The 23,684-nt window shown below is 46.9% G+C and overlaps 1 protein-coding gene across 7 annotated transcripts; it reads left to right on the top strand.

The window, feature by feature from the left end:
• Positions 1–4,922: 4,922 nt before the first annotated feature.
• On the top strand, positions 4,923–23,684 carry LOC135372231 (zinc finger protein 586-like). 7 transcript variants are annotated; one of them, XM_064605910.1, is made up of 3 exons: positions 4,923–5,111; positions 8,320–8,497; positions 21,659–23,684. In XM_064605910.1, the coding sequence occupies exons 2-3, from the start codon at positions 8,437–8,439 to the stop codon at positions 22,129–22,131; spliced, it is 534 nt and encodes a 177-aa protein (XP_064461980.1). In that variant the 5' UTR covers positions 4,923–5,111; positions 8,320–8,436; the 3' UTR covers positions 22,132–23,684. The 7 variants fall into 7 exon arrangements, 5 of the variants coding, with proteins under 5 accessions (XP_064461980.1, XP_064461978.1, XP_064461981.1 ...); XR_010415895.1 differs by lacking the exon at positions 4,923–5,111 and adding an exon at positions 5,907–6,018 and having other exon boundaries at positions 8,320–8,484; positions 21,659–21,747; XR_010415894.1 differs by lacking the exons at positions 4,923–5,111; positions 21,659–23,684 and adding exons at positions 5,907–6,018; positions 16,676–16,760 and having other exon boundaries at positions 8,320–8,484.

Consider the following 23,684-nt stretch of genomic DNA (forward strand, 5'->3'; position numbering starts at 1 on the left):
ACCCCCCTGAAATTTGAGATCGCCCAACACAGCTCGGCTACCGATGTGTATACAGACAAACATGTTGACACCTCTCCTCCCCCCCCCCCCAAAAAAAAAAACGAAAAAAAAAGTAAGATTGACTTTTGGGAAATAACTATCTATAAAAGCTGAAATAACAGACTCTACATGTGGTACACGGGGAAAATGTGATGTACATCGGGGGTGTCGCCATACATTCTAAGGATATAGTAGATCTCGATAGACCCCCTACTTGGGTCTCATCAGCAAAATTTTATTTGTGTTCTATTTTTAGACTTCGATATGTGGCCTCACCCAAACAGGTAAGGCCTTCCAAAAATTGCCTATAGGCTCATTGTATTGTCCCCCTCCACGGTAATCTTTAGTAAATGTTTATTGAGAAGAGTAAACTATTTACACAAAGTGAGATCAAACATGACTATGGTAACTATATACAAGAAGCGCCAGAGAAACACGCACAAACAGCAATGGACGGTAAGTGAAAGCTAAAAACTATGTACAGGACAAAGAACAACCAAAACATTAGCAATGACTAAAGACAGAAAACCTCACTTTAGGGCACAGTTATCATATTAAGCACACGGGTTAATCAAAACAAACAAAAGGCGACAAGACGAGAAGTTACAAGAAGGTGGTTACAGGTGGTATATACAAGGGTATGTACACGTTTGTCCATGAGGTCTATCACAGCTTCGTGATTATATGGCCACTAGCCAACACAAACACGTTCCAGTGGTGCTTCCACCGCTTTCGGAAGTTCACGAGACCGAAAGATCTCAGTTCGTCCTGGAGCCGAGCTCGTAGGGCGATCCGGCATGCGCACAACAAGTCCACGAGTGTCGCCGGCTGTGCCCCGTACACAGCACGTGTCCTGGCGCACCAAAGTTGAAAGATCACCTCGGCAACCAGGAGCACGAAGGCAGGTCGCTTCCTCTCCGGCACGGGCACTGGGTCCAGAAACTGCGTCGTGTCAAGAGCGACCGCGGGCAACTGATACAAGTCGGCCACCTTCCTCCACATGGCCGCCGCATTGATGCAGTCGAAGAAGGCGTGCTGATGCGTCTCCACCGCCCCGCAGGTGACGCAGGAGTCCCAGCGTGAGAGGCCAAAGCTATGCAGCCTTGCTCGGACCGGCAGCACCTCATGCGATCGCTGCCATAAGACGTCTACTCGTGAGCCCTCCAGGAAAGGGGACACCACGAGACTTCGGTCGTGGGGCCGCGGGCCCGCCTGTACTGGGAAACTGGCCTCACACAGCGCCTCGTACAGCTCCCTCACAGACCATGTGGTGAAGTCGACGTCAGGCAGGTGACGGCGTAGCAGGACAGCGTACTTCCTCATGAGTCTGTAAAAGGTCATGAGCCTCTCCGTGTGTGGCCGCCCAATGTCGAAGGCTCCTCCGAAGTCTTGGATGTAGGTGCCGGCGAAGAACAGGGCCAGGTGGTGCGAGATGTGTGTCGCATCTCGGAGGACAGAGAAGAGGGCTGAGAGGCCCAGAGCCGCGCAGAAGAGGCGCACGTCTGGGAACCTCCAGCCGCCCAGCTGTGGAGGCCTCATCATAAGGGCCCTCTGCACACGTTCTGGTCGCCCATTCCAGAAGAACTGATAGGTGAGGCGGTTCGCTCTTCTTGCAGTGGCGGTGGCTGGCTGGAAGGCCGTGCCGAAGTACCACAGTGGGGAACACAGATGCCTGGACACCACTGCCGCACGCTCTCTCAGATCCAGGTCGAGGGCTGACACCGCTTGGATGCGGGCCGACATATCTTGGAGTGCATGTCTCCAGTTGCTAGTGAGGGGACCGGTCCGGTGAAATTCGATACCGAGTATACGACAGGACTGTCGTACCGGTATACCATAGGCGTCCGAATAGGGAAAGTTGTCCCCAATAGCCATGAAGGCGCACTTCCGTTCGTTGAGCTTGGCACCCGACGCCCTGCTGTATTTGTCCAAGCAGTTCAGAACCTGTGCAGTTGCATGGGGTGTCGGAAGGCACACCGTTAAATCGTCCGCGTACGCGAACACAGTCGCGAACTTGTGGCTCCCTGGGACTGGTAGGCGGGGCACAGCACACTGGTTGGACAACATCCTGACCACTGCTTCGAAGACGAGGACGTAGAGTGTAGGAGATAAGGGGCATCCCTGCCTCACTCCTCTGGTGACGTCGAAAGCCAAAGACGGCCTGCCGTTCACTAACACTTGGCTCTCGGCACCTGTGTACAAGACTCGCACGAACTGTTGGAAGCGCTCGCCGAAACCCGCACGGTGCAAGACGTGAAAGAGGAAGCCATGGTCCACTCGGTCAAAGGCCGCCTCTTGGTCGAAAGATACGATATACGCTCGGGCCTGACGGTCGGCAACCCAGTAGAAAATGTCCCTGAGGGCGGCCAAATGCTGCTGGATGCCGCGTTCTGGAACAGCGCACGCTTGAGCCGGCGAGACGATGAGCGTGCTGATCTGGGCGACACGCTGCTGGAGCACCTTGGCGAAGAGCTTATAGTCCACATTGAGCAATGTGATGGGCCTCCAGGCAGAGAGCTCATCAGCACGCGCACCGTCTTTGCAGAGGAGCTTGACGTAGCCTCGACGGGACGACGCCGGTAAGGTGCCACGCTCAACAGCATCCAGGAACACTCCACGGAGGGCGGGACCCAGGATGTCCCAGAAACGAAGATAAAACTCCACTGGGAGTCCGTCAGGGCCGGGTGACTTCCCTTTGCGCATACTCCTTGCGGCTTGAAATAGCTCGTGGACGCTGACATCGAGGTCCAGGTCGCTTGACTGGTCGGAAGTGAGACCCTCGTACTGGCGGCACACCTCCTCCCAGAGTGAGGGGTCGACTGACTCTCGGGCGTATAAGGTGGCGTAGTGCGACCCACAGGTGAGGACCAGGTCGTCCAAGGTCGTGGCCAAAGTCCCATCTTCCCGGACAAGGCGTTCCAGCCGCACAGGTGTCGAGCGCTGTACCTCCGAGAGGGCCGCCTGGACCGGGCCGGCGGACCGCATATGAGCCGGTCGGGAAGCGTCTAGAGACCATCCCCGTGCCCGGCGCCACAGAAGTGCTGAGAGTTCCGCCTGTAGCTCCTTGTATGCTGTGGCCTCCTCCCGGGAACCCAAGCCGCATTCCAGAAGGCCCCGAAGACCGACCTGCAACAGGTGAATGTCTCGCCTCCGCTCCGCCACCAGCTCTTTGCCCCATTTTCGGAGGATCCTCCTAGCACCATCCTTCACACTGTCCCACCACTCCAAAGATGTCACTTCGTGGATTCGGGATTCCAGGTACGCCTGGACGTCCTGTACCACTCGGTCGTCGTTCAGGAGCGATGGGTTCAACCGCCACGGCGCGGGTTGGGGTCCAAAGCCAACTGGGTCTTGTAGGTCCAGGACGACTGCCCGGTGGTCAGTAAAGAACTGCACAGAAGTGCCGACCTGCACCACCGCACAATCCTGCACCCCACACGAGAGAGACTTCGACACGTAGAACCGGTCCAGACGGACGTGGCGGTCTTGGCTGCTGAACGTGAAACCTGGTGTAAGTCCGTGGATAAGGTTCCAGGCGTCTGCGAGGTCCCTCGCCCGCAACAGGCGTCTCAGCTCCTTGCTCTTCCAGGGTTGGTTCCTCGATGTTCCCCCCGCTCGGTCATACTGTTCGTCCACAACACAGTTGAAGTCACCACCGAGCACAACGTCCCTCTTACCGAGGAGGTAGGGATCGACGCGGCGGAGAAAGTCATTTCTCTCCTGGTAGTCCGTGGGAGCGTAGATGGACACCAGGCGCCTGTCACGCCCGTTGATGGCCACGTCCACTGACACAAGTCGTCCTTCAAAGTCGAAGGAGTGGCGCAACACAGTTCCACGAAAACGCGGTGTCACGAGGATAGCCACGCCACGAGACCTCGATGTCCCACAGCTGAAGTGTCCCTTCACACCCACTCGTACTGCAAAGTTCTTAGCTTCCTGCAGGCTACTGAAATGAGTCTCCTGGAGGAAGGCGATGTCCACTTGCAACGATGCAAGCAGCGAACCCAACATTCGCTGCTTTCGATGTTGGCGGATCCCGCGCACATTAAGGGTGAGCACTTTCATTGTCCGCTTGGGAGGAGGGTGGGGACGGCACGGCACGATTGGCGGCCTGTCGTCGCTTCTTCTTCTCCGTCTTCTTGCGGCCGCTGGCCCGTTCGACTGTTTGCCACGGCTGCTCCTGAGGGGCAGCCGCTGACTCCAGCGAGTCGCTCGACATGTGTGGCCGTTTCGCTGATAGTGGAGCGTGGTCTCGGCTCTCTTCATCGGACGAGGATGACATTTCCTCGGTGGACTCCACAGTGGCATCCTCGTCAATGACGAGTGGCGCGTCGGAAACCTCGCTGGAGCTATGTTCGGAACTGGTCAGGGAGGCGTCCTCTTGCCGGTCGGTCGATTCCTGACCCACAACTGCCGTTGCAGGGGACACAGCCTGGGGGGCCCCGGTGGTCGGCGCTCCTTCATCACTTTGCTGAGAGGGCGCAATGGCGTCCTCCGTGGTTGGTGATTCGCGAACCTGCTGCCCGTCCGGGGTGGGGGCACCCTCGCCGCCGCCGAGCGCGATGACTTCCTGCGTATCCCTCAGGTCACTGGCTGCCTCGTCAACCAGCATATCGTCCTCGGTGGCGATGCTGGCGTACGTCTTGACCCTGCAGCGCGTGGTCCAGTGGTCCGCTCCACACTTGCGGCACCGCTCATTGCACGAGGCCGCCTCGTGCCCGAACGCCGCGCAGCGACGACACCTGGGTGTCGTGCAGTCCAGCACGTAATGGCCCTCTTGACCGCACCGGCGACATTGTTTGCGCATGCCGCTATAAAGGCACATGCCCTGGAAGCCGCGCACAGTCACGAAATTCGGCACTTCCTTCGTCACCTCGATGAGCACCTTCCGGGCTCCCGTTTCAACGGTGGGGTAGTCCCGGTACTTCTCTCGATGTGACTTGAGCACTTTGCCATACCTGGAGAGAACTGCATCCAGGTCTTCGTCGGGTAGCTCCGTCGGAAGGTCGAGCACGGTGACCACTTTCACCGTCGATGCCAGGGAAACCAATGGGTAGTCCCTGCTTGCAATGGTTAGTACGCCCAAAGCACGGAGAATTTCCACTGCGCGCATTGAGTGCACAGTCACAAAGAAACGACCTCTGCCCGAAGGTCGGACGGAGCGAAGGTCGCGTAGCGAGGTGGCAGAGGCCACCGCGTCTAGAACTTGCCTGGTTTTCACCTGGCTGTCGGCATGGAGGCTGAAAGTGAGGTCCTGGCGTAGCTGCGTCGCCATCTCCGTAGGGAATCCCCCGGCCCCCCCGGCGGATCCCATCTTGCGGTGCAGCGACGCGATAAACTGGACTTGAAATATACAATCTTTAGTAAAAGGCGAAAGATTAATACGCGGAGTTGAAGAGAGACCTGAGCATAACCAAACATCTGCTCGCGAAAACGCGTCTCTCCAAAGCTATCTACCAATCATAAGGGTGAGTTCGAAACTGATAATAAGGTAATGCGTAATCTACATAATAATACGTAAAAGTGACGAAACAAGTTGTTGTAAAGGCTTATAGTATCCAGGTTTTCCATTCAAGCACATTGTTTTCAAGTCATGTCTAATCACTTTCTCTTTTATCGCTTGATCTCGCGCAGGTTGTAAAACTGTTTGGCTATATCGCTCATAGATGGCGCCACGGATTTACTTTTGAAACGTTCATTTGGAGCTCTGTTTAGTGTAACAGGTCATACTTCGGTGTTTTCAAGGTTGGAGATATCAAAAGTTTATCGCAAGCATCCTTGGAAGCGGTTTAATGCGACTTCGATGCTTAAAGCGTCAGATTTCCGTTACAGCGTACTTCTGGTTCTTCCGTGCTGCAATGGCGTCGTCCATGTAGTGGTTCTACCCTCTTCCGAGAAATTTGGCAGAATAGGTTGGAAAAAGCGGCGGTAAAAGTTTTTGTGCAAACCTGTAATGGCACAGTCGACGTTCATCCCCAGGTTTTAGTCGCTTTTTTTGCTTTTCGGTCCGAGCGTTATCACTTTTTTTGTTTCGAATTCTGTCTGTTTGCCGTCGCTCTTGCATTCATCACTGGCTCAAACATGAACGAGAAGTTTCCGTTATTCTTGCTTACTAGGTTGCGTTGCTTCTATTTTGTCGCCAAAATTATTTACGTAATTATTTATCTGTCACCAGTGTCACAAAACTAGAGCGATCAGATCCAGAGAAACAACAGTTCTGAAACAGTTGTGAACCCGACACTGCCCATTAAGAATTATTAATTTAGATTCTATTTACTTCCCGTGGGGATGTGTATTGTATTCACCACTGGGAAGTACCACAAAGATCCCACTTAAGCGACAAGGGTTCACTGAAACCTTCGTCTGGAAGAAAATGATAATCCGAAATGACAGAGGGTTTGAAAATCGTTTTAGAGCACTGTGCAGTGTGTCACTGCCTTTGTGACAACCTCATACTCCAATACAATACGGCACAACAATGACTGATATGTGTGAAAGAAACAAGTTTCATTTGGGAGTTCAAACACATGTACCCCTCCTGTCATTATTTAAAATGCTTTTTGCCGATTTAATATATATATCTGTATTCATATGTCACTTAACTTTGTAAGCTGAATCGACACCCAATGGCATTTTATGTCACAGCTCATGTTACAAATATAACAACCAAAATGTGTATGATAAAGAAACTTAATGTGTTTTCAAAGAATGCACAGGCATGAGATACAAACTCCAAGTCTGGTGCAATGCACTATGTTCTAGAAAGAATGAGAAACATGTACAACCCAGACATAATGTGTATCGTTCTTCAGAACATGGCATCAAACCTCGTCGTCTGCATGGACCTCGTCGTCTGCCATTGATGAGGTCCAACGTAAAAGTGTTTTACATGAGAAACCATTTGTCTGCACAACTAAGAAATATCTGTGTTTATTAATTTTTTTTTACAAACAAGCAAACAAATCTCTGTGTGTGCAGGTATGGTTATACTCCATCCGCGGATCCACGCGCGTCGTCTGCATGGACCTCGTCGTCTGCCAATGATAGAGGTCCAACGTAAGAGTGTTTTAAATGAGAAACGATTCGCGTGCGGAACTAAGAAATCTCAGCATTTATTTATTTATTTTTTCTTTCTTAAAAACAAACAAATCTCTGTGCGTGCAGGTATGGTTATACTGCATCCGCAGATCCGCGCGGCACCTCAGTTTGCGGATGGAAATATTCAGTGTATTGATTTTTATACTGGCTTACATAACAGAGGGACAGAGCAAAAAACAATAGGACGTTTCGACGCCTATCCTCATCAGCAAGAACTCGAGGATGGAAATATAAAGTTTTGAAATCCGCGCGAATGAGACAGTGCGCCTGTGCGGTGCGTGGAGGTGCCTGCATTTTATCCGCCAATATGCATTCCCCCGAGTTGTGTGAATTTGTTAGTTTCTGGGCGTTTGAAGCTTACATGTTCGTTTATCCTTAATTGAAGTCTGCCTCAGCCATTTCTCGTTGTTTAAAGTGTTGCTGTGTTTGCCAGTGTCAATATGTGTCATCCGCTGATGACAAAGTTTCTGAGGTAGCTATGATGCCGAAAAGCGAAAATGTTTGTGGCAATATTTTTACCACGTGGATTGTTTCCTAGAGGTACATGGGGATGCGCGGATACAGTCGTTATAGAAAAAGCTGCTGATACGGACGCACCTATGTCAACCTGTGCAACTGCGCTTGCGGTCGCGGATCTTACGTGTGCGGGTACGGTCGATATTGTCTGCGCTCGCGTCTACTTATCAGAATAGCCTTTGATGTTTCGTTTCCGCTGGCCACGACACATACTGGAGAGGGAAGTCAGCGGAGCAGGTTTTAGAACCCCCTCTGCCTTTCTTCATTGCGACGTTCGTTGCAACTAAATTTCCCAAAACCTAGATACTCAAAATTGGTGGCTTGATTGCTTTTTTAAAAACAATACTGTATTTAATTAAACGTGATTACATGTGCTTGTGGGATAAGTCAGTTCAAACGCTCGCCAGCAAATAAAGTTTGCAATTGTATCATTGTTCTGTGACATTGTCAATTCTTGCTTGAAGTTGTTCCCAAAATTTGCTCCTAAAATTTGCAAATTTTTTTGAATTCATTAAATTCACAAAAATTAGGGTACTAACGGTACTTTGTGTTTATGTGTACACCTCTTGATGGGATACTGGAAAGGAGCTTTCTGATTGGACCAGATGGGTTCTTTTTTCTCTCAGTAAAGCACCTTGGGTTCAAGTGTTCCTTTTTTTTTTTCAGTGTATCTCATGTCTCTCCAGAGTTCCTCAAGAAGAACCACCAGGTCCCTTTCCCAAATTGATGGAGAGGGAACTGCGACTGCAACTGATCTACAGAAATATGAGGAGATGACTGCAAATGCTGCGGATGAAGAGTTGGGGAAATATCGTCGGCGCCCTATCTGAGGTTTTTGCTTTCAGTATGCACTGTATTTTCGACAGCCTGTTTGCACCGTGCTAAAATGTTTGCATGCACAGGGAGTTTTTTCGTTATCGTTTACAACTTTTTAAAGGTACTGTAAAGCAGTAGACAAGCATGATATGCCGGTGATGTGACTAGAGACTTTGTTGCTTCTAAATACCATATGCCGAACCGTACGACCGACAACGCGCTATAAATATTTTTAATTTGCCATGAAAGATGCGGCGTAGTGGAGCGGTGCGACGCCTGGTGTCAAACAACCCCCCTGTACAGCGGGCAACACTGAAAATTGGTATTACACACTGTGACATCGGAACTTCGTTATTTTAGTAACCATATTATTAGTTTTCCTGTTTACCTATGCATTCTGAAACCCCTGTTAACAATTTAACCTGTTAACCCCTGTTTTTGCGAAGTAACCCAGTGCTGGCCGCTGTTTGATGGGGGCTCTCCCTACTTCTCTGCTGCGCCTGCGCGCTCCTTTTGTTCGCGGCCTCTTTAGAACGCACAAACTCTCTGTGAACAAACAAGTCCCGACGCTGCCTGGCTTCTTGAACGTCTGACACATTTTTTTCAACTGCTCAGCATTTCATTTCAGTTCGCTTATCCGTTTATCCTCAGATGTGGATCGTTGTGTGGATCACAGGGGCGGATTTTATGGTGGATTGTGGTGGATTGTTATGTCGGGCCCAGTGTTATACGCATGCAATGTGGTTGCCGCAGTATGTGTCAGAAGTACGGATTCATTTCGAATACCTACTACAGTGTTGTCCGTAATCTTTGATTGTAATTTTCTAATTAACTGCACCGTCGATTGGAATGAAACTTGCACAGTTTTTGTCCTGATGGCTTGGACTATCGAATAGCCACCCTAAACGACATTTGATCGGTGCTGCTTTACAGTACCTTTAATAAAAAGCTACGAGAGCAGCGTAGATGCCATTTTCGATGTTGAGTTACGTGGCGGAGCGGATGTCCTCCCGAAGAGAATAAGGTTCAGAAGGTTCCTTTTCGAAAAATGCACAAAAAATTAGTACAACAATTAGTCAGTTTGTTACAGAGTTAGTCGGTAAGGGAAAGCGCTCTTATACAGTCTCCAGCCATACTCTGCGTACACACTATCAGAGAATGTGTCTACAAAATGGCTAATTGACTTAAAATCAACAAGTTAGTTAATTAATTAATTTAATCAACATTTTAATTATGAGATTTTCGAGCAAACGCGACAGCAGTACATTAGAAAAATGCTCGTCGAACGTCATTATAATGTTTTAGAAAATCCTGAAACTGTTGAAATATTCATTGGCAGATTTTGACACGCAAATGACCTGCAACCCAAACTGTGCTCGTAGCATTTCTCACAAAAATTCTGTAAAGGGGCCATCTTTTCTGGGTTTGGAAAAAAATAGCATGTTTTACTTTTATTTATTTTTAACTAGAAGGACATTGAGGAACTGAGACTACACCCTTTTATATGCTGTTATTTCTTATCCTCACAAAGAGAGAAAAAAGTTGTTCCCATTTACTTAACAACACGTTTTCGTGCATCCAAACATGCTTTCTTCGAGCTAAGGGTTCTTCTAGTGTGAGTTCTTTTAGCAAGTTGTTGTTCTGGTGTGAATATATTCACCGGCTCTCTGCCACTTTTGAAGTTCCATATCATATTTATTCAGTAGTAGTGCTTCTAATAATTCAGTATACATATAATCACGTTTCGAACAGCTCTGATAAGGGTAGCTGGAGATAGTGTGCACTGCAATTCGTTCTTATAATTTCCTGATGTCTGACGTTTTGAACCTTTCCTGTGTCTTTTCCTGAAAGAGGTTGGCTGCAGCTGCAGTTCCTCTGTAGAGTCAGATTTGAGGCTTTTTTGAGGCTTCTGAATCCTTCATTTATTTATTTTAAGTGTATTGCAGTTGCGTTGGGTTTAAACCCGTATGTATAGTGGATTCCTCAAAGTCTGTTATTCTATGAAATATTACACTTGTTGTATCAGTTACATCTACTCAGGGTGTCAAACTGAAATATTTGCTGTTTCGCTTCGGGAATCTTAGTTCCGTTTTAGTCCATTTCGTGAGCGCCGAAATAATGGTTCCAGCTGGTTTCGTTCAGTTCATAATGGTTCAGTGCACTGTAAAAATAATAATAATAATAATAATGGTTGGGCCAACATTCTGTTCTAGTGCGCCGGAGTGTACAGTGCAGGATGCAAGCTTTCCTACGAACACGTTAAAGGGGCACTAAAATGCGAAAACAAGTTCACTTCAAACTACGTTAAACGCCACATTAATTTTGTAATTGTTATCGTAATTCAAAACTTCGATTGCGTTAGGAAGCCACGATCAAAATTACACTGGACTCGTTCTTGCTTCGGTGCTAAGCAGTGAACAACGCTTCAGCTTGTGCATCGGTGTTTTAGTCCATGCCGCATGTGTGGCACACCGTGGAGCAGTCCGGGTGAAAAACATAGCGCGCGTTACAAAGCGGACTGCTGTCGCTGTTCGAAGGAGATGTTCTCAGTGGAACATTCGTGTGGACCGTTGTGGGCTACAATTTAGTAAATCGTTATTGAAAAATGCAGCAGTGCGCATATACGGAACACTACGATTGAACATGTTCCGAAAGCCACACGGCCACTCTTGCCATGCGTGCGCTTTTCCTGCAGTCTCATTGGATGCCGCCAGTTAGAGCCCTGCGCGGATGAGGTTTTTGGCATCCGCATCCGACCCGCATCCGCGCACAAGTTATCCGATCCGCATCCGCACCATACACAACAGTTTACATCCGCATCCGATCCGCTGAGCAAAACGCACCATCCGCATCCGATCCGCAAAAATCCGCACGTTTCGAAAGACACGTAAAGACCGCCGGAAGCATGTTGGTATAATTTCGGATGCCTCCATGCTGTCACGGAAGGACTCAGTCATGACGACAAGCAAAGGTAAACCTTTCAACAAACGCGATATGGAGAGACTTCTGGAACGCGTGGAACGCTACCTCGTCGGCGCTCGCGCGGTTCGAGACGCCTGAATGCCTCCTCTCCCGTCTTGGCGCCGTGCATGGTCAAAGGTGAACCAGAACATGCGCTTGCTGTCGGCGCGCAATACAAATAAATTGCGGGTGGAAAAATGACAGCACGCGGTATATCCGCATCCGATCCGCTACCGATCCGCTGCCTTCGTATCCGCATCCAATCCGCATCCGACCTCGAGCCATCCGCATCCGATCTGCACACCGCAGAAAGTGCTAAATTTTCATCCGAATCCGCAAGTATATTGCGGATATCCGCGGATATCCGCTTCCATCCGCGGATGGTGCAGGGCTCTACCGCCAGTCTTTGCATCCTGGGGATCCCACTCGCTGCCGGCAAAGACGGCTCTGTTTTCACTGTGTTTTTCTTCTAAATGCTAATGCTTTGTGAACTAATTTTGTTTGAATTGTGCTACCGTAATTTCACGCGTATTAGCAGCGGCTTATGCACGATTTTTTTTTTTCTCTCACGGACTCTCTGCAGCTTGTCCACCGGTGCGGCTTATCTCATGACTATTTTTTCCCGGTATTTTCCGCATACGCCGGTTTTAACGAAAGGGCCGACAGTGTCTCTGGAACAGCACTGCCCTGCCGATGCACGAATAGTGCGTAACGGACAGTGATGGCCACTAACTACTTCTACAGTAGTCTAACTATAACTACTAACTACTTTGCGATTGAGTAGTTTAACTAGTAGTTCAACTACTTTTCAGGGGAGTAGTTAAAACTACTTCTTTAACTACTGCAATGTAGTTTAACTACATCTATAACTACTTAAAGTTGTCCATCAACACCAATCCCTTGCAGTGTTCTTGGACACCTAAATATGAATCACAAGCAATGTTAAACTTTGGCTCAGGCTATTGCTACGATCGTCAACTACAAAGCTTGGGGTGGGATTCTTTCTGTGCCTACGCGATAAACTAAGTTGCAGAATTATTTCGCAGCAAATGAGGCTTCACTAGACACGCATTAAAAGTTAGTACACATGCACGACACAATTCCTCTGCACCTCCGTTCTCATCAAACAAGTAGCTCGAGATAAAAGTCGGAAGCACAATCGTGTCGTAAAGCTTGCGGCAAAATCGGAAGTAGTTGGCGTCTTCAGTAACCTAACTACTGTAGTTAACTACTTAAAATAGTAGTTTAACTAGTAGTTGCCACTACATTTCTGCAAGTAGTTGATAACTACTTTTTAACTACAATCAGGTAGTTTAACTAGTAGTTTAACTACATGTAGTGAACCACTGGCCATCACTGGTAACGGATGGGTCCACATTCGAGTAGATTGATCCTCCTGGTGCATTCCTCCAAGCAGCTTTAACGAAAGCGGTGACAGTGATTCACGTTTTCTGGAAGACCACTGACCCATCAATCCATGAAAAACGCCCAACAAGGGCACAATCTGATCTTCGTAGAACAGTAGAACTGACCTCCTTTGTTGTACACCATGCCGACCCTGAAGAATGGACCACAAGGTTTATGGCCTTCTCTATGGTCTCCTTTGTCGCACAAAGCAGTCGTCTCGTATTGCCCGCGGCTTATCTGCCAGAAAATTTTCGAAACGTTCCTAAAAACGCGTCCTGCGGCTTATCTGCGGTGCGGCTTATACGTGTGAAATTACGGTAATTGAAGTTGTCTTTGCATTTTAGTACTCCTTTAAGTCAACAGCCTTTTGATATCAATCATTAATTTATTTAAGATATGCACGATGAGTTGGTGACGATGCAAGCATGATGACTTGTTATGGTAAAATAGTGAGCACATGTTCTGTTTGTATAGTATCTACACTTTGCCCAGATCGCCACAGCACAGTGGGTGAATCAGTGTAGCAAAGAAGCAAAAATAAGTGTTCTACTACAAAGCTGGAAACACAACTCAGAGCTCGGGATGACCCAGACACCAAGTTCATGTCTAGAAGGATTACAAGCATTGTGTATTTTAGTGTGAATGGAATTTTCATTACCATTTGCAGCATATGAGGCTGTCGACTAGGGTGCCCTTCACACTATTCTTATCGTCCATGTGTCCGAGTGCTCTCCGAAAAACAAAAAATAACACTGGACAGTTTACCAAACAGTACTTTTCATTAGGTCCAGTTCAATGTCAGTTCCAAGTCTGGAAAAACAAAAATTGTGGTTTAGTTCCCGGTTCCAGTTCTGGGAAAAAATAGTGGCTCAGCCACAATTTACGTTTTGGTTCTAGTTTTGACACCCTGGTCATACTTACGTACTTATCATGTCCATGCTCACAGTGTGTGCACGACTGACATTGCTGACATGATTTCAATGATAATGTGTCCATACTTTATTAGTATATCTTTCATGTACTGGATCATTTGGTTCATGGAGACGATACTTACATCCTCCACAAATAATCTACTCTGTAATCCTTTTGTGAACTTTGAGAAATGTGTTGGGCTCCTGTATTACTTTCTTTTTCACAAACGTATTGACTACAAATTCTTCATGTTGTGGGTTTTCTGATGCACTTTCAGGCTACTGAGCTCAATGTTTGTCTGATTCTTCACTCAGTATTAGAACCATTGAAACCACAGAATTGCTTGTCCGTCAGCTCTACATTTTTCTCTCTGTATTATTGTACGCCCTAACTGACATTATCTTAGCTTGTCTCTTGTTTAAAATATATGCTTCTATGTATTGAAGAGCTCCAAACCCCCAAGAGGATTAGTGACACATCTTAAAAGTGTTAAAGCCCCGGTGCTGGTTCATTCCTGTTGTATGCATCTCGTCTCATTTGTGTGCCCTAGTACAAGGTTTACACACTTTTACAAAAGTCTTTTTCTGTCGTTGCAGTTTGTGAGATTGTTTTTTTTTTTTTTTGTCTCTATTATATCAACCCTGAGTGTTGAGCTTATCTACGTATATGTTCAGCCTGTATGACCTGCCATTGCTCACTTTGAAAGTACAGTCAAACTCCTTTACAACGAAACTCAGGGGACAGCAAAAAAAATTTGCAGTAAAGGTATTTTCGTTAAAAAGGATGTTCATTATTGGACCTATAGGGCTCCAGTGGGACTGCAAAAAATTTTGCTGTAGTGGTATTTTCGTTAAAAAGGTGTTCACTATAAAGGAGTTTGACTGTATCAGAATGTTATTTTCGTCACCCATTTTATCTTCCTCACAATATTTATATAGATACCTTCTCTGAATATTGAGCATGCTGCCTACATAAATGATCAATCGCTAGTTTCTACAATTTGCTCAGCTTACAAAAAATTGTGTGCCATGGCCACGACCTACTACAGGTTTTCCAGGCGATTTTAATTCAAGCGCCATCGAAATTAATCCACGTGCCATGCAAACTTTATGGGGCATGGATTAATTTAGCTGGCACTTGGATTAAAATTGCCGGGAAAACCTGTAGATGATAACGACCATGTCATAATCGGCGACCCCTATCAGGAGCTCGTCCGCACGATCCGCTAGGAGCGCTACTCATCCGCCCGCGAGGTCTACATCACGATTGGACAATAGAAATTTGAATTTGGAACACGCAGAAGCGGACGTACGACTAACGTAGCAGACGACAACAACAACAGCTCCTATGAAAACGCGTAGAATGATGATGATAATCAACTTTAGAAAGAAGAATCGTCCGTGAGACATGCACTGCTTGTACAAAAATACTAAGCTGAAGTACAAAGTATCGCAGAAATTGAAGAAGCAATAACCGTGCCGATGAGTAGCTCCAACGCTAGCTTCCAAACAGAGATCGGAAACCGCAACTGAACCCGAACTGAAAACCGGAAAAAAATGATTTATTTTCGGACGAACCCGAACAATTTTTTTGTTTGTCCTGAACCCAACCAGAACTGAACAAAAAAAAATTCGTTGTCCTGAACCACACCAGAACTGAACAAAAAAAATGTGTTGTCCTGCACCGAACCAGAACTGAACAAAAAAAAATTGTTGTCCTGAACTAAACCAAAACTGAACAAAAAAAAATTTGTATGGTTACCGGTTCGGGAATTGGTTCAGAGGTGAAACCATTGTACTCATGACCGACCTTTTTTTGACTCACCTGAAACGGTTATCTGACACCTTTCTCTTACAACCATGTACGGTGAGCGTAAGCTCGCTTTGATATAGCAAAATTACTGCCCATGAACCGGTTAAACCGGGCACGAAAAAAAGTAACGGTTCCAATCCCTGTAAATGTCCCGACCGCTGACCTTTTTTTTTTGTCTGTGTGTGTGCGGGGAGGTGTTCTCCCTGAGCCAAACCCAAACCGAACCGATATACTTAAACCGCTTTAAAGTAGCACAGAAGTCATTTTTAACACCCATTTTTCTTCCTATAAAACTGTTAAGTAGGCCAGTAAGATGCGAAGTAATTTACACCACAGTCATAATTATCGCAGAAATTGTATTTAAAATACGCCGCAAAAAGCGACCGTGCGCAACGGCGGTGAAGAGCAGTACCAGCCTGTGATCTGCCTGGAACCTCGCGCTGACGCTATAAGGAGAACGCTCGCTGATTGGTCTAGAGAAATGTTGTCTGCTACTCCGCTGTTCTGGGTTTGGTCTCCTTGCTCGGTAATGCTTCGGCCGCTCCTTCTATCCCCAATTCTCCGGGAGAACTGGCAAAACAGGTTTACGGTGGCAAAGAGACGAAGGCGCTGACCTCCACTGACCGGCGAACCAGAACGAGTTCTCCTTATACCGTCATCGGTGACATGGCATTCATACCTCCTCATCCTCGTTATAGCTGGAGTGGCGAGTTAAGGGTAAATGCACGGAGCCATGTTTACGTGAGTTCTTTTCTGGGAAACAAATTGCACACATCAAAACCTTTCACGCTATTCGGTATAATGACACACACACTTTCATCAGATGTCTTAATCTGAATTTTTTTTTGATGGCCCTCTGTACTCCTTTAAGCTGATAATTTCGGTTCAGCGGAGCTAAACCTGAACCAAACCAATATGCCTGAACCCGAACCAGACCGGAAAAAAAACAACACCGGTTCCGATCCCTCCTTCCAAACGCGGCGCTGGGAAGGGGTGCCTGTGACATGGTCATTATAATCTAGTAGGTCATGGCCATGGCACATCCCTTTATTCCTTATCCCATACCATTTTATATATCTGATAAAGCGGCAACCTTGGCCCCCTCCTCTTGCAGACGACAGACGAGTGCACAGGCCGTACTCCTTCAAGTGCTCGCAGTGCGGCGCCGCGTTCAACACCGAGTCGTCCCTCGCCCTGCACCGCCGGTCGCGGCTCCCCTGCACGGGAAGGAGGCACCGCTGTCGCCTGTGCAACTACGCCACCGACTACACGACCAGCCTCAGGGCGCACGAGAGGACGCACACGGGCGAGAAGCCCTACATCTGTCACATCTGCTTCAAAAGGTTCTCGCAGAAGGGAACGTTGAAGGCGCACTCCAAGACGGTCCACATGGGAGAGCAGGCGCTGCAGCTGTGGACGTAGACGCCCCCTCAAAAAGGATTCTTGCGGAAGGGAGGAAAGGTTGGAACACATTCCAGGACAGTTCACGTGGACGTAGGTCTCGAAGGACACGCGTCGTTTCAGTAGGAAACGTGCGTCGACGTGTTTCTGCACGGGCGCTGCATGAAGGCATTTAAACTGTCGTCTACACTGATTGTGCTGATTGAAGGCATTTAAACTGTCGTCTACGCTCATTATGGACGTAGATCTCAAAGGACACGTCGTTTCAGTAGGAAACGTGCGTCGACGTGTTTCTGCACGGGCGCTGCATGAAGGCATTTAAACTGTCGTCTACACTGATTGTGCTGATTGAAGGCATTTAAACTGTCGTATACGCTCATTATGGACGTAGATCTCAAAGGACACGTCGTTTCAGTAGGAAACGTGCATCGTCGTGTTTCTGCACGGGCGCTGCATGGAGGCATTTAAACTGTCGTCTACACTGATTGTGCTGATTGAAGACATTTAAACCGTCGTCTACACTCATTATGCCAGTTGATGGCATTTAAACCGTCGTCTACACTTATTATGCCGATTGAACACATTTAAACTGTCGTCTACACTGATTATGCAATTGGAGGCATTTAAACTGTCGTCTGCACTCACTATGCCGATTGAAGGTATTTAAACTGTCGTCTACACTGATTATGTTGATCGTAGGAGGTACTTGGAGGTGTTGCCTGTGCTCGTGCAACACTTGGGATATGCATATAAACATGTGTGATGTACGTGTGTGCTACCTGATGCCGCATGCAGAAAATCCATTTTGTGTTTGTCCTGTCTTTGCAGTACCGCGAGTTGTTCTGACTTTTGAAGAACGATGTTGCATTGAAAGTGTTGGCTAAAGTCTTGATGTGAGTTGATTAATGCTTTGTTTGGCGATTTGAGATCTGAGGACTCAGAAATGCGTCCGGCTTCAGAGCCATCTCGAAGCCAAATCCTACCTGGGGCACGATAGGGTGCCCAAATACTAGGTCCCTCTGGATAGGACGAAGACAACCGCGTCGTCTGCTACGAACCTCCGCCATCTTTGTGCCCACGCGGAACTCGCATTGTGCTCAGAGAAGTACAGCCATACTCTTAGCTACACACTATAATTTGGAGTTGAGTAAATACGTAGCCCTGGATACGACGAAAGACAAACGTGTCGTCTGCTACGAATCTCCGCCATCTTTGTGCCCACGCGGAACTCGCATTGTGCTCAGAGAAGTACAGCCATACTCTTAGCTACACACTATAATTTGGAGTTGAGTAAATACGTAGCCCTGGATACGACGAAAGACAAACGTGTCGTCTGCTACGAATCTCCGCCATCTTTGTGCCCACGCGGAACTCGCATTGTGCTCAGAGAAGTACAGCCATACTCTTAGCTACACACTATAATTTGGAGTTGAGTAAATACGTAGCCCTGGATACGACGAAAGACAAACGTGTCGTCTGCTACGAACCTCCGCCATCTTTGTGCCCACGCGGAACTCGCATTGTGCTCAGAGAAGTACAGCCATACTCTTAGCTACACACTATATTTTGGAGTTGAGTAAATACGTAGCCCTGGATACGACGAAAGACAAACGTGTCGTCTGCTACGAACCTCCGCCATCTTTGTGCCCACGCGGAACTCGCATTGTGCTCAGAGAAGTACAGCCATACTCTTAGCTACACACTATATTTTGGAGTTGAGTAAATACGTAGCCCTGGATACGACGAAAGACAAACGTGTCGTCTGCTACGAACCTCCGCCATCTTTGTGCCCACGCGGAACTCGCATTGTGCTCAGAGAAGTACAGCCATACTCTTAGCTACACACTATAATTTGGAGTTGAGTAAATACGTAGCCCTGGATACGACGAAAGACAAACGTGTCGTCTGCTACGAATCTCCACCATCTTTATGCCCGCGCAAAACTCTCAACGCCCTCTCTCGTACCCTTAGAAGCATTTGTGTAAATATTTCGCAGTACGCAGAGAAAAAAAAAATTGGCCTAGAATTTATATACTCGCTCCTCATCTTTAGTTGCACACACATGAGCAGTAGGTTATTGTGTTGAGGAAGTCTTCTGCACTTCGAAGTTGTACGGAAAAATTCTGTGAGGAAAAAAAAAATGAAATGGTAAAAAGTGAGCCAGAAAAGTTCTATTCTGCAGCGAAAGTTCCGCAGGCTCTCGCTCTATTACGCCGCCTCACTAGCTTGCAGGCCCCCTCGACCCATCTGGGGGCGTCCGCCCCTCTCAGGACGGCCCTCTCCAATATTGTGGAAAATATTTCTGACAAGGAATCAATCAACCGATCTGTAACTAGTCAATAGCCAAATAGACAGTGATCACTCAGTGCAAAGAGTATGATGTCAGTACTCTGAAAAAGTATACTTTTTTTTTTACCTTTGGTTCATGACGTGAGTTGTATTTAATTTTTGGTTGTCTTCATTGAAGCCACAGTATTTTGAAAAATGTATATTCAACCATTACTTTGGCCAAAGAATGAATGTTGTACTGTCATGCCGAGGAATTGTCAACATATTTATGCTGTGCTATGGAAAGTTATTTTCGTTTTTGGATGTGTGTGTGTGTGTCTTGGTTTCTCCTTTGCAAGGGTTAACCTTGAGTCCTATTCAAGATCAAATCATGTGTAATGCTAGAGATGCGCATTTCATTATACAGGGTGCAGACTTTTATTCGATGCAGATTTTTAATAAAAATCTGAGCAGCTAATACATAATTTTTATGCGTGGGCTAAATTGCTTCAAATTAAACACATCCTTTCTGATTTCCAGAGCCAGGCATTTTTAAACAATATTAGATTAGATTGGAATTTGAGAAAAAAAAATGTGGATATTAAACAATTTTGAAAAGTGTGTGTACATTGAGATAGCCATTCCGAGATTTTCGAATTGGAAGCCAGTGCAAAAGAGTGCTGTAAGAACAACTTATCCGTGCTGCTGAGCAGCTTGACGAATCACTTGGCAGCACGTACAAGGTTCGTTCCTTGCATAGACAAGTCCTTGGTGGGTTGCTTAGTGTTTTGTCTGGGCTGAATCTAGGAATGGATATCTCAAAGTATGTGCCAGTTTCACGCTGTACATGCCTCATGGGAACCCTAGCTGCAAATAACCCTTAGCACTTTGATACAGTGTCCTTAGAGAACATGAGTGGCATGTTTCTTTATCCTGGATTCTTTATTCTCTCCAATGGACATTGAACAGGACGATCATTGGATTGTCCATGTCAGGGATAATCAACGACAAAATCAAATGAGTACGCAGCAAGCTGCTTGTGCCATTCAGCGATTACCGTGGATCCCTCCATCATACTGCATCCAATCGAACCTTCCTGATCTCCCCACCCCTACGGTTTTAAACTGAGGATTTTGGTTTAAACTTCACAACGTAGTACCGTTCCGAATGAGGAGGAGCCACCTATCTTGGACACATTATGCGCGTCCAAGTTAGCTCCGCCCCAAATTTTTCAACAAATCCAGAAACGGAAATATATTGTTAGGAACAGTGGATGGCTAGAAGCGTGCTGCACGTTGAAGTTCTGTCTCTGTTTCGCGCCGAGATCGGGAGGTGAGACCCGGGTTCGAGTCCCAGCACCAGCTGTGCCCTCTGGGTGTTTTTTCCTGGGTCTTCCTCGGACAAATGTCGGCACGGTCTCTTTTGAAGTCGGCCCAGGACTCACGATCCCCATGATAGTCGTGACCGACTACGGCAGGCAATTCTGTCGACACCATTTGTTTTAACAGTGTGTTTTGGTATTGGTTGATAAGAGCACAATTGAGCCTCTGTATGCAATAAGGGGATAAGTCGACTTGGCCCCCTTTTTACTGTTTTTGCTGCAATGACATCTACATACCTGTATGTACCTGCGGAAGAAAATTTCCCAATTTATTGGCCTGCTTCAGGAAGGTCAGAAACGGGAAACGCATTTGTGTCAACGGGACGGACAATCAGATCGGGCCCATTTTCTCGGTTTGGGATCTCTCGACGTGTCCCCTTATTGCATACAGGGTTATTCTAGCAAGCGTCACACATTTCGATCGCATTGTAAAAATACAGGACTAGGTTTGGCCCATCCCAAACTTTGCAGACTGATAGCCATTTATCTGAAGTTTCGTTAGAATTTTTTGTAAGCGCTATGGTGATGCGGAAAGAAAATTAAAAATAAAGCGAAATCTCGCCCCATGCATTTTCAATGGCCCATCCCACACAAACACCGCCATTTTTTCTTGTGTCTGCTTCACGTTCACATCACTTCACACAGGTAGCGCTGCCTACGACGATGCGACATGCCGATTCTGACGTTATGCACCAATCCTCTTGTTCCAGTCTTGTTCTGCATGCTGGTGCCACCTGTGAGTGGTGAAATGAAAGTGAAGCGCACGCAGCAGAAAATGGCGACTTTTGAGTGAGATAGGCCATAGAAAATGCGTAGAGTGAAATTTTGCTCGATTTTTAATTCTTCTTCTACAGGACCATAATGCTCAAAAAAACAATTTCAACAAAACTTCGCACAGATGGCTTCCAGTCTGCAAAGTTTGGTGTTGCATAAAACCCGTCTTCTCTTTTTACGATGCGATAAAAATGTCTAACGTTTGCTAGACAGACTAACCCTGTAGAGAAAGGTTTAGTTGACCTCATCTTACATCCTACCCGATTGTTACAGTTAAGCAAGAAGAAGGCGGCGGTGAGGAAGGACAGTTTGCGTGCTCCCCCTGCGGCGGAGCCTTCGTCTCCGAGACTTTCCTGCAGGGGCACCGCGGGGAGAAGCGCCCGAGCGGGGGAGACAAGCACCGGTGCAGGTTCTGCGACTACGCGAGCGCGGACGCCTTCTGCGTCCGCAAGCACGAGCGGGTCCACACGGGGGAGAGGCCGCACGTCTGCCAGGTCTGCAGCAAGGGGTTTGCGCAGCGGAGCAACCTGGTGAAGCACCTGCGGATGGTGCACCGGGGGGAGAGGGTGTACAAGTGCGCCACCTGCGGGGACAGCTTCCAGCAGAAGCACCACCTGAAGGACCACGGGAGGGTGCACACCAAGGAGAGGCCCCACGTCTGCGAGCTGTGCGGCACCGCGTTCACGCTGAAGCGGAACCTGCGGAGGCACCTGCGCCTCACCAGCTGCAACGGCCACAATAAGTAGTTCCCTGGCGCGTGGGGTGACTCGTAGGGTCGTGAGCGGTGTCGCGGTTTTCTGTCCGTCCCGTCCAAGGCGAAATCGTGACGTGACTGCGTGTATCTAGGGGTGTATGTAGGGGTGTATCTATTGTATCTAGGGACGTGCCAACCAAATCCTCGAATCCTAGGCAGGGATTCGAGATTCGCGAATCCGAATCCCACTGTCTTTAAAAAGGCGAATCGAATCTTTCACAACCAACAAACACAAAAGAACGACGACAGAACTGATGTTCTGAGGCTGGAACAACATAGAAGGGACAAATACACACAAAGCCTCAATTTGCCTAAGAAATTATATTTCAATATATTTATTAGTCAACTCTATTAGAAAATACGTACATATTTACATGCGGGTGGGCAGAACCCGGTAGGAAACAAAATCCCTGTTAAAGGGTTCTCCGTAGTGATTAACAAATACATCAAAGACAGTTCACCGAGCATTAACATACATTAATTCGGCATTACACTTCTAGAAGGCTTCCTGTGACTGGTTAGAAGACACTAACAGTAGCAGTAAGACAGCTAAACGTACACAAAAAAGAGATCCGTATAACAACTCATTACATGGGTAAAGAGGATAGTAAGAAGTTTTTAGTTTGGAGTTTAAACGCAGTCCTCCTTATTTCCTCGCATACAATGCGGAAAATAAATGAGCGCTTACCGTAATTAGTTTTTGTTAATGGTAAATTGAGCAGACCCTCCGCTCCAGCCCTGCTTTGATGTTTTGCCTTCAAATGGTCATGACTAAGCGTTTTCTGATTCTAAACAGCCGGTAATATATGACCGTGCGATGAGTAGGACGTTATGGGAAATTACTTGTTGAATACTTAATATTCTGTAATTAGTCATCACAGGAGAAACATGGTGAACGATGAAAGACGAAAGTCGCTGAAAAGGTTAGCCAGCTGTAGGACTCGAACCCATATCTTCCTGGATTACTGGTAATCCAGGAGATGTGGAGTCCTACAGGTGGCTAACCTTTTCAGTGACTTTCGTCTTTCATCGTACACAAACCACGTTTGTTTGTTTGTCTTTCAAGTTCTTCTGGTTTCTTCTTCTTTGTTTCAAAGTCTTCTTGTTTGTTTGCTTACATTTTTGCTCTAGACTGAAAGGGTTCAGACAGGCACTGTTACGTTACAAATTTAAAAGTAACATGGTTTTGTGTTTGATAGTTGGTTAGCTTTATTGAAATAATTCTGGCTCGAGAACTTACGTATTTTCTTGTAGTTGTTGAACAGCATGCTAAATAAAGAAGAGTTGTACGGGTATGTTTTCTCCTGAAACTGCATTATTATTTAATTTGTTTTTCACTAAACCAGTGCATCATGTTCTGCTTCAAAACACTTTTCACACAGATGTTTTCTCGTTTGTTTATATTGCTCTGGAACTGTTACATTAGAAGTTTAAAAGTAACCCGGTATTGCTTTTGACTGTTGCCTAGTTTTATGGAAATAGTCAAGAATTGACGTATTCCTTGTAGTCGACAGAAAACATGTTAAATAAATTTACGTTTAAGAA

Source organism: Ornithodoros turicata, unplaced genomic scaffold, assembly GCF_037126465.1.
Source record: "Ornithodoros turicata isolate Travis unplaced genomic scaffold, ASM3712646v1 Chromosome132, whole genome shotgun sequence".
Taxonomy (NCBI): Eukaryota; Metazoa; Arthropoda; class Arachnida; order Ixodida; family Argasidae; genus Ornithodoros; species Ornithodoros turicata.

Bases quoted from the DNA above. Each gene is read 5' to 3' on its own strand.
- LOC135372231 (XM_064605907.1), top strand. From the start codon at position 16,590: ATGGCCATGGCACATCCCTTTATTCCTTATCCCATACCATTTTATATA. The intron at 17,023-21,658 runs GTTGGAACACAT...CGATTGTTACAG, and splicing joins TCTTGCGGAAGGGAGGAAAG to TTAAGCAAGAAGAAGGCGGC.